Source organism: Lathyrus oleraceus, chromosome 3 (assembly GCF_024323335.1).
Source record: "Lathyrus oleraceus cultivar Zhongwan6 chromosome 3, CAAS_Psat_ZW6_1.0, whole genome shotgun sequence".
In the NCBI taxonomy this organism is placed as follows: Eukaryota; Viridiplantae; Streptophyta; class Magnoliopsida; order Fabales; family Fabaceae; genus Lathyrus; species Lathyrus oleraceus.
The window spans coordinates 433130391-433141314 of record NC_066581.1 but is presented as its reverse complement, the minus strand read 5'-3'; the positions used below and the strand labels follow the sequence as shown (position 1 = coordinate 433141314).

At 33.9% G+C, this 10924-nt stretch overlaps 1 protein-coding gene across 1 annotated transcript; it reads left to right on the top strand.

The window, feature by feature from the left end:
* The first annotated feature begins 1547 nt into the window (after window positions 1–1547).
* On the top strand, window positions 1548–2706 carry LOC127128062 (uncharacterized). The gene is made up of 2 exons (XM_051057314.1): window positions 1548–2211; window positions 2301–2706. The coding sequence occupies exons 1-2, from the start codon at window positions 1708–1710 to the stop codon at window positions 2616–2618; spliced, it is 822 nt and encodes a 273-aa protein (XP_050913271.1). The 5' UTR covers window positions 1548–1707; the 3' UTR covers window positions 2619–2706.
* Window positions 2707–10924: the final 8218 nt, after the last annotated feature.

The following is a 10924-nucleotide window of genomic DNA, read 5'->3' as shown; positions in this document are numbered from 1 at the left end:
TAGATCTATAATTAGTCCATCAATATGGTATTTTACCATCTTTCCCATCTTACAATTGTTCACGCAAAAAGAAGGAGTTGACTGGAGGAAAAGGCTCCGCCTACATATCTTCTCACTTTGCGTGAAAAGGTTGAAGAAAAATGTTTTCTCCAATTTTCAAATTTCATATGACTATTTAGAGGGTAAATCATGAAGATCATATAGATTCAATTTACTCCTAAAAATCTCTTAGAATGACAAATGTGGGAGAGAAAAAGGCAACTATGAGAGCGTAACTGCTAAGAGAGTTATTCCCTCACACATGACAACAACACCTTCACTCAGGGGAAGACATCGTCGCTTTCTTAGACATTAAACGATAATAAAATAATAAATTACAAAAGACTACGAAGGAAACTTAAAACTTAGTGGTGGATGAAGATTGGAAGAAGTTATGAAGAAGAGTTTAAAAGACAATGACAATCAAGAAATATGCTTGGAAAATCATATAAACAAAACAACAAAATGCTAAGGAAGAAAAAGTGAAATAGAAAAAAAGAAATATTTCCATCCTCTATAAATCCACAATTAATTATCCCAATAATATGAAGAGATTGAAGATCCAAAGATTCACAAGCAAGAATCCTTAAAGTCACAAATGGACCAATGCACAAACACCTTATTCCTCGTTAGAGCAATAATTGTAGTTATGATCCTATGTAGTTGATTATATCATGCCTTAACATATTTCGTCATCCCTAAAAGATAAAGCCCACGCGGTAGTAAGGTGGGAAGCCACAAATTAGAGTAAGTCTTATCACGTTTTGACTATGGTCAAGACAATAATGACTGCAAATCTTGATCGACCGTTAAAGATTTCCTAAATAGTATAAAAGTTCAAATATAAATGTGTGGCGTCTTTCCCAAGAAGCATCATTACAAATATTATCTCACCGTAACTTCTTAAAGGCCATAATTATTGTCATCATTCATGATGAGTCAATCCGTTTCAAAGAAGTCTCGGGACAAATCCATGCTCCGGCTTCGTCAGTCCTAACTTGGGGGAAATTGTTCTGGTTTGGACCTTCTGCTTACAGGAAACTAGGTTACCCAAAGCCTTTAAACAAAATAGACTAGAAGATACACTTGTCCTAAAGGCGCACGAAATATTCTTGATCGTCAAAGTGTTTACAAGTACATCTTCACCTTCAGACAAAGCTCGGAGACCTACGTAAAGGAGTTTGTCCTTAGATTTATCACCATTAACAACACTCGAAGAGAAAAGTTTTATCAGGTCAATTTCAAATCTACATTTTAATCATAAGTAGACCGGTCTTAGATCTTGAAATTTAACTTGACAAATTTTTTCTAGAATTAGTATACAAATTCAATTGCCTCATATCAATTATTTTTTAACTAAAGTACATTAATCACTTCAATTATAACATTTTGAGATCAATCATGTCTAAAAGTATACTTTAAGATAAAATAAAATAAAATAAAATAAAATTTAGTGAAGAAATTTCAAGAAATAAGGGATGCAGGTCAACCAAGAGATTCTTTAATTTCATATGAGGCCCCAAAACTAGTAAACCCTATATGATTCACATCCATTGATTTCTTATCTCAAGGAATACACATGATATAATGATATACAAAATTAAATTTTTGTTTTGGATTGATTCAAGTTAGTTCATTCATGCCCTTTTTTCACCCAAGTCTCCAATAATGCAAACCAAACTGCAATCCATGCAATCCATCTATGCACTTCATCTCAAAACTCCAAACAAAATAGTTAGCACATTAAACCAAAACAACCAAACCAATCAACAATCATCAGCAGGCAAAATTAAACGTCTTGTTCTAACACAAGAAGGTAGAACCAAACTCAACATTTACCAAGACAAAGAGTTTTATGCGTATCCACGCCTTGTGACTCATGTCGATGATGGATTCATTTCTACACTAACAAATCTTTACAGAGAAAGGTTAAGACCCGACACTGAAATTCTTGATCTCATGAGCTCTTGGGTTAGCCATCTACCGAATGATGTCAAATACAAAAGAGTAGTTGGGCATGGGATGAATGCACAAGAGCTTGCAAAGAATCCAAGGTTGGATTACTTTGTTATAAAGGATCTTAATAAAGATCAATTGTTTGAATTTGAGAGCTGTTCTTTTGATGCAGTTCTGTGCACTGTCAGTGTGCAGTATCTCCAACAACCAGAAAAGGTAACACATTAAAAAAAAAACACTTCCATATAGTAATTGATTAATATTGATGAACAATTGAACATCACTAATAAAGAGAAAATTCACAGGTATTTGCAGAGGTGTTTAGGTTGCTAAAACCGGGAGGGGTGTTCATAGTGAGTTTTAGCAACAGAATGTTTTATGAGAAAGCCATAAGTGCATGGAGGGAAGGAACAGGTTACAGTAGGGTTCAGTTTGTGGTTCAGTATTTCCAATCAGTGGAAGGTTTCACAGAGCCAGAGGTAATTAGAAAGCTTCCAGCAGCTAATGATGAAGAAAACTCACCGGTTGGCTGGATCATGAAGCTCTTTGGATTGTTTTCAGGGTCAGATCCCTTTTATGCAGTTATTGCTTATAGAAATTTTAAGCCAATACATGATAATTGAACTAGAGGCTTGTTTGTTGTGAAAGTAGAATTCGGTTAATAGCAATACTTTCATAGGTGAAATGTGATATGTTATTATTTATTCATGATGTTGAAATTGTTAACCTCCACACTATCAGTCTCCAACAAGAACGGAAGATCATTCTTCATCTAAACATTAAGAAAAATGGATGAAGAATGAAAATCATTGTGTTGCAATTTTAGGCAAAAACACAACCATACTTTTAAATATCTTCTGCCAGTATTCTATATTTGGATTCATTGTTTTCAGTTTGTTTGCCAAAGCTCGTGTATCCTCAAGTAGCTTATACCATAAGCTTCTATAAGTTGTTAGTTGTTGTTACCATGGTTCTGTTTGGATAACATAAGTATAACATAAGCATTTATCATGATAAGAATTTATGTAAAAGTTATTTTTATACAAAAGATAAAATAAAGTAAATAAAAGTTTTTGTATGATCTACAAATTGTTTTCAAGAGCTATCTACCAATTGATAGCCCCGCGGGTCCAAATAAAAAATTGCTCCCTAGCCAAGAAGAGGCTTATTCTGATCCAGAGAGATATTTGAGATCGGTTGGAAAGCTTGTACTATATCTCACTGTTACAGTACAATGATTCGATTTTTGAGTTGCATTACAAAGGGACGGGAAAAGGACTCCACTATGAAGACAACAAAGGAAACACAAGTTAAAGGATATTATATACTCTTCCGTCCCACAATGATCCAATTAACTATGTCATATAATTTAAGAAGAAAGAATAAATGAAAGAAAGAGAATATTTAGTGCATATCATTGTTGCAAGGCCGGGCCTAGTTGAAGACGAAGGCGAGGCCACCTTTTGCCTTTTAGAAGGATTTGCAGTTTATGAAACACGGAGTCCGACACAGACACATGGACACGACACGGACACTCCGACACCGATAATGTTAAAATATAGGACACCAATACCGATATATATAAAAGAGTATTTGAGATGAATTGTCCCTACAAGAACATGGGCAACAAATAGAAAGTGAGATGAAACTAATCAATATGTAATGACACTTGTCTCAGTGGAAACATGTTTTGTAGGGTATTCAAGACAAGTGATCAAAGCTATCATGGTTTGCCTTTGTTAACCTTAATGCAACCTTTGAAACATGTTTTGTAGGGTAATCAAGACAAGACATGTGATCAAAGTTGTCTTGAAACATGTTTTGTAGGGTATTCAAGACAACTTAAAGAGAAATTTAAAGGAGAAAATTTTGATGATACAACCTCAATGCAACCTTTGAGTCAAGCAAGTATGACAAAGTGGTTAAAGATACAGACAAACAAGTTAGGGTTTGATCATTTGATGATGGTACTTAACTGAAATACATCTTAAGCATCATCTCCAAGAATATTTAAGTAAATATCTATATGATTGGTTTACTTGACAACTCTTTGAGCTTTAGATTTTGAAAGAGAGTAAGTGGAAAAGTCCACCCTGTCATGTCTGAGTGAACCGTAGTTTGTAAAAATACCAATGGCATTTTCGTAAAGTTATAGAAGGGTATAATTGTAAACAATTTTTAAGCCTTTATTTTTTATGAAAATATCCCTAAAAATGTTTTGGAGTCATGTCAGTTGAATCAGGAACTATCTGAATGGTTTTTAACAAAAAAAATGTTGTCCAATTGATTATCACTCACACCCAATCGTTTGGGTTAGTGAAAAAGCTATCCTTAAATGTTTGTGATAACGTATTAATGAATAAAAATGTATCTCGATCTTTTCTTTCGTTTTTACCTTTCCTAATCGATTATTTTTAGGGCTTCTAGTCGATTGGAGCAAAGTGTCAATCGATTGACACATTAATTTTGGACCAAGAAAATTTCCATTTTTGTGCCAACCTCTAGCCTATAAATAAAGGATCTTTTCTTCAAAATTTCACATCCAGAAAAATAAGCATTCTATTTCATTCCTCACTCTCTGTCTCTGAATCTAAACATTTTAAAAGATTTGGTTTGGGGATTTATGTTCTAAGTCACCGTTTCGATTCGTAAGCTAAGCGTGATAAAAAAACTTTCTTTGGTTTGAGATAAAATCAGTTCAAATATCAACTTGGTTCATGGTTATCCTAGTAAAAACCAGGGTTCAATTCGTAAGCTTATCCCGGTAAAAGCTTGCTTTGGTTTTAGATAAGCCCAGATTAAAATCTTAGTGGTCCATGGTTTGTCTGGTCAAAACCTCAGTTTGGTTTGTGAGTTCGTCCTAAATCAAAAGCTCACATTGGTTCGAGATAAGACTATAGAAAATATCAGTTTATCTTAGGGACTACTTCGAGTTTGTGTTTGTAAAGAACACTAATTTCTTCTCTTTGTTGTTTGGTTGGAAATTAGCCTGAAAATTCATTTTTCCCTATAAAAGGGGGTTCGAGAGTTTAACCTACTAAAATATATTAAGATTTACTGGATACTCTTAAGAAAAAATATTGGGTAGATGCTTAAGTATTTTCTTTTCGATTGAACCTCTATATATTTGTATGTTATTTCTCTTACTCTTAACCTTTACTTTCCATATATTTACTTTCCATATGTTTTAAAACTCTGAAATTGACAAATAAAGTTTTTCTAACTACCATTTTTATGAAACCCATAATTCACCCCATCTTGTGTCTGGAGTCACATGTCTAACAAGTGGTATCTGAGCCTAACTCCCATTCATGGAGTAATCGTCTTATGAGAAAGATTACTTCCAACACATTTTTTAACAAGAGATTTTTCGCAAACACACATCCACCATTTAATAGTGCTAGGTTTGAAATACGGAAAGCTAGATTTAGAGTATTTATTTAAATATTTAGTTTGAATTGTGGGAAACTCTAATCAACAGTCTGTTTATTCCTACTCACCAAATTGGTGGATAAGTAGTAGGTAAACCCGATTCTCTTTGGACCGTAGAAGAAAAGAGAAAATTTGAAATTTATTTCAAAACCAAGAACTTTATAGTAATGTCTTTAGATTATAGTAAACTCCTTTATGTTTATAATTGGAAAACCGCCAAGGAAATGTGGGATACTCTTGAAATAATATATGGAGTTTCTCCTAGTATCAAATAAGAGGAAATGAACACAAGAGGCGGAAAAGATGAAGATATGATTCATCAATATTTTTCAAAGTTTAGAATTGTTAGAAATTATATTGAAACGTTTGTTACTAACCAATATCTACGAGTTAAGAATTGGAAATTAAACCCAATCCTAAAATCAAAAGATAGGAGTATTCTTGAATCTGAGGAAAAGTCAAAGAGGGATTAAATTATAGAGAAGTTGAGAGAGTTATCCCAACTACTTAAATATTAAGTCATAAGCTCTAAAACTGAAGAATCCCCAACTTCATTAGACTCTTATCTAACAACTCTCACAGTCTCCTTTGAAAGAACATACTCAGTAGTTGAACGATCTTTGGAACTTCATTTGTGAGACGATGTGAAGAAGAAGAATTGTCCAGTGGAATATTAGAAAGAAGAAATGAAGCCTCTACGAATGAAGAATAATCAACCTCAAGGAGAACGATAGAATAATCACCTTTAAAACAAGATGATGAAGTTTGCTTGAAAGCATCTTAAGACGAAGATGACTATGAGTTAACTAAGCCATTATAAAGAAATTGTTTAAAATTAGTGCTAATTTGATTGAAGAAAATGATAGGATTAAAAAAAATGCAATTTAGACCTTAAGGAGTATCTATAGTTTCTTGAAAAAATCAATAAGAAACTTGTGAGACATGTGTCTGATTGGAAAAGGAAGTCACAAACATGTATGAAACACTAAATAAATTTACTAAGGGGAAATAAAACCTTGACATGATCTTATCAAGTCAAATGCCTTCCTTAAACAAAAGTGGACTAGGATTTAAGTAAGATAAAGCTCCTAGTAAAGATTAATTAGAAATAAAAAGAATCAACGCATCTATAAATGCTCACATTGTAATAGATTTGGTCACTTAGAATATTTTTGTTTTGATAAATTAGAAAGGTCTAAAGATAATAATCCTAAACCTCTTAGAGCTACTAACGTGCTTGGACCTAAGAAAATTTGGGTACCAATGGTGAATACCTAGTATATTTTACAGGGTTGATTTGCAGTTGTTATGAAGCCTCAGAGAATCTTAAATAAAGTTGTGGAAAGCAAAGAGTATAAACTTTAGTATACAATAGTTTTTATTTTTAAGTCTTTGATCCAAGAATGATCGATGATGGTGAATCAACGGTAGTGATCAAAGCAAGATTTTAGTTAAGGGTAATCTCAACATTTCTGGTTAGCTAACCTCATAGTAGGTTGAGTAGATACGTCTGTAAAGGACATATATCTCGTTGTTTTAACCAACTCTCGTATCCAATGATTCGTAAAGGAGGACACGCCAAAATGTGTTGGTGTTCCCTTTACGTGGGAAGTTTTATCAAGGGTTCTTGATATTTAAGGTAGTACACTACTTTGAAGTTGAAATAATCATAAAGTTTTGATTAATCCTTCAAAAAAGTGCTTTTAATTTTTGCTCATAAATTAAAATTATTGTGCTAACCCAAATAAGCTTTCTAGTCATTTATAGTAAGGAGGTGCAAATAAAGCTAGGAAGAGGTGCAAGAGAGAAAGGAAATCCAGTACAAAGCCCAAAAATTACTAAGGAGGCTGAGTTGCAGAAGAAAAATTGGTTGGCATCATGAGAAAATCGATTAGAATATCATGACATGCATATGTAGTCTCCAAGTCACTCATATCCTCGCCTTAACGAAGATCAATCATAATCTTGAACAGTTTGATTATCAAATTGATTGGAGTCTAAAGGAAATTGTTTGGACACTACTTTTGGAATGTTTTTGATCTGATTTTGAACATGCACAATCTCCATTAACTTCTCAAAATGTTTACATGGTAAAACTCATCAGAAGCCACACTATAAATAGGTAACACTCCTTCATTCTTTTTCATCTTATACATTTTCTATATTCTTGCTTTCTTGTGTGAGTTTCTTTCCTCCTCGCCATAAGTATCATTATGGCCTCTTCAAAGAGCCACAAATATGGAAATACCCCAAAAAGAGATGTTTTCAGTGTTGGTCTAATAGAAAGAAGTCAAGAGAAGAAGATAAAAATGTCACTTGGTTCATCCTTCCTCTCCTTCACTCGTTCATCAGAAATTAAGTGATATATCTCGATCGTCCTCTCCCTTTCATCATACTTTATCCAATCCTCTTCTTGTTTATATGCAGGATCCTCATACTTCTCCAGCTTGTACGAGCAACCTTTTTCCCGTCACCCATCAACTTATTTTGAGCCTTTAACTTCTTCACCTCATACCTAGATTTGTTGAAGAGCGTCATCTTGACTGTTATTTCATGTTCTGAGACTTTCACTTGGGGAGTAAGGGATGAAAAAGATAATCACAATTTTTCAGCCATGTCCTTAAACATAAGGGATGCATTCAACCATGGTCTCCTGATGATCAAACGATCATATATTGACGACTTTGTCCATATCAACGTTGACAACATTTCTTGAAGATGCTAAGGATAAAATTAAAGAGTCCCGACCACAACATGAAATAGCCACATTATCTCGGCCCGAGGGACATATTCTTTTCTTGGAAGAGAATTGGATTTTTCCTCCTCCTTGACTAACCAAAAGAGACCCTGGTTTCCAAACAAGGTGTTGTGCTAGTGACGACATTGGTGGGGGGAGATCAACTAGTTCTAAAACTTGGAGGCACCGGTTCAACATTAAGGGATGCCTAGTTCCAATATGTGGAGGCATTGTTTTACAAAGGGGCAACACATATCCAGAAAGGACGTTTACATAGCCATATACATCCATAACTTTTTGAACTTCCTATAAATATTCTCTTGTAGTAAATTGTATGCACATCAAATAAAAAATTAATACAACAAAGGGATAAAATCAAGGACAAAGGCTATAAGTCATGGATAACCCAATCACTTTGGCATCATCATCATAACTAGAGGTCAAGACCAAGGTTTGGATATCAATATATCAGACACTGGTCTTGGCCTCTATTTCTTATCTGCATGGGTGGCTTTATTGAAGCATGGAACATATTATCATATTTGGGTCACACATTCTCTCACACAATCATCCAGAGTTATATCATCCCATACCATTTGTTTTTGACTTGTTTGAAAATGATATGGACTCTAAAAACGAGTAGTACACAAGATTGTTAATGGTGTATAAATAAATAGAACCATAAATGTTATTATGGGCAACATCAGTTATGATTACGATTACTATGTATATGAACTTAAAGGTTTTGAGGGAGTTAATGAGTACCTTAATTACCCCATAGTACTACATGAAGGAGATAATCTTGAGAGAGTTTAGCATTGGCGACCTCCCAAACTAGCGAGAAGATGTTTAAGAACACACACATACCCCAACATCCCTAAATACTCGTATACAACCCGGAGTGCCTGAATGAAGGTCTAATAATTATGGTGAAGTTAGGAGGGTGCCACACATACAAGCTTCACGATTTGCTTCTCAAAAGATGAAAATATGAGACGCACCACTATATCTATAAAAAATATCGAAAAAGGAAATAATATCCTGAGTAATTGCTATAAATCTTATCAAGAGAAGAAGAGACATATACAACTTAGTCTCTAAGAACGCCCACTTCCGTGAATATTTGGTAGGAGGTTAAATAGGTCAGGCCAGAAAAAATAGAGAGGCTCCCTAGATATTCCTCATTCACCTAAGTATGTCGATATTCCATTTCTAGATCTATAATTAGTCCATCAATATGGTATTTTACCATCTTTCCCATCTTACAATTGTTCACGCAAAAAGAAGGAGTTGACTGGAGGAAAAGGCTCCGCCTACATATCTTCTCACTTTGCGTGAAAAGGTTGAAGAAAAATGTTTTCTCCAATTTTCAAATTTCATATGACTATTTAGAGGGTAAATCATGAAGATCATATAGATTCACTTTACTCCTAAAAATCTCTTAGAATGACAAATGTGGGAGAGAAAAAGGCAACTATGAGAGCGTAACTGCTAAGAGAGTTATTCCCTCACACATGACAACAACACCTTCACTCAGGGGAAGACATCGTCGCTTTCTTAGACATTAAACGATAATAAAATAATAAATTACAAAAGACTACGAAGGAAACTTAAAACTTAGTGGTGGATGAAGATTGGAAGAAGTTATGAAGAAGAGTTTAAAAGACAATGACAATCAAGAAATATGCTTGGAAAATCATATAAACAAAACAACAAAATGCTAAGGAAGAAAAAGTGAAATAGAAAAAAAGAAATATTTCCATCCTCTATAAATCCACAATTAATTATCCCAATAATATGAAGAGATTGAAGATCCAAAGATTCACAAGCAAGAATCCTTAAAGTCACAAATGGACCAATGCACAAACACCTTATTCCTCGTTAGAGCAATAATTGTAGTTATGATCCTATGTAGTTGATTATATCATGCCTTAACATATTTCGTCATCCCTAAAAGATAAAGCCCACGCGGTAGTAAGGTGGGAAGCCACAAATTAGAGTAAGTCTTATCACGTTTTGACTATGGTCAAGACAATAATGACTGCAAATCTTGATCGACCGTTAAAGATTTCCTAAATAGTATAAAAGTTCAAATATAAATGTGTGGCGTCTTTCCCAAGAAGCATCATTACAAATATTATCTCACCGTAACTTCTTAAAGGCCATAATTATTGTCATCATTCATGATGAGTCAATCCGTTTCAAAGAAGTCTCGGGACAAATCCATGCTCCGGCTTCGTCAGTCCTAACTTGGGGGAAATTGTTCTGGTTTGGACCTTCTGCTTACAGGAAACTAGGTTACCCAAAGCCTTTAAACAAAATAGACTAGAAGATACACTTGTCCTAAAGGCGCACGAAATATTCTTGATCGTCAAAGTGTTTACAAGTACATCTTCACCTTCAGACAAAGCTCGGAGACCTACGTAAAGGAGTTTGTCCTTAGATTTATCACCATTAACAACACTCGAAGAGAAAAGTTTTATCAGGTCAATTTCAAATCTACATTTTAATCATAAGTAGACCGGTCTTGGATCTTGAAATTTAACTTGACAAATTTTTTCTAGAATTAGTATACAAATTCAATTGCCTCATATCAATTATTTTTTAACTAAAGTACATTAATCACTTCAATTATAACATTTTGAGATCAATCATGTCTAAAAGTATACTTTAAGATAAAATAAAATAAAATAAAATAAAATTTAGTGAAGAAATTTCAAGAAATAAGGGATGCAGGTCAACCAAGAGATTCTTTAATTT

What these genes read in the sequence shown, in the direction of transcription:
- LOC127128062 (XM_051057314.1), top strand. Translation starts at nt 1,708, where the DNA reads ATGCAAACCAAACTGCAATCCATGCAATCCATCTATGCACTTCATCTC. An exon ending in ATCTCCAACAACCAGAAAAG is followed by an intron (nt 2,212 to 2,300) that starts GTAACACATTAA and finishes GAAAATTCACAG; the next exon opens with GTATTTGCAGAGGTGTTTAG.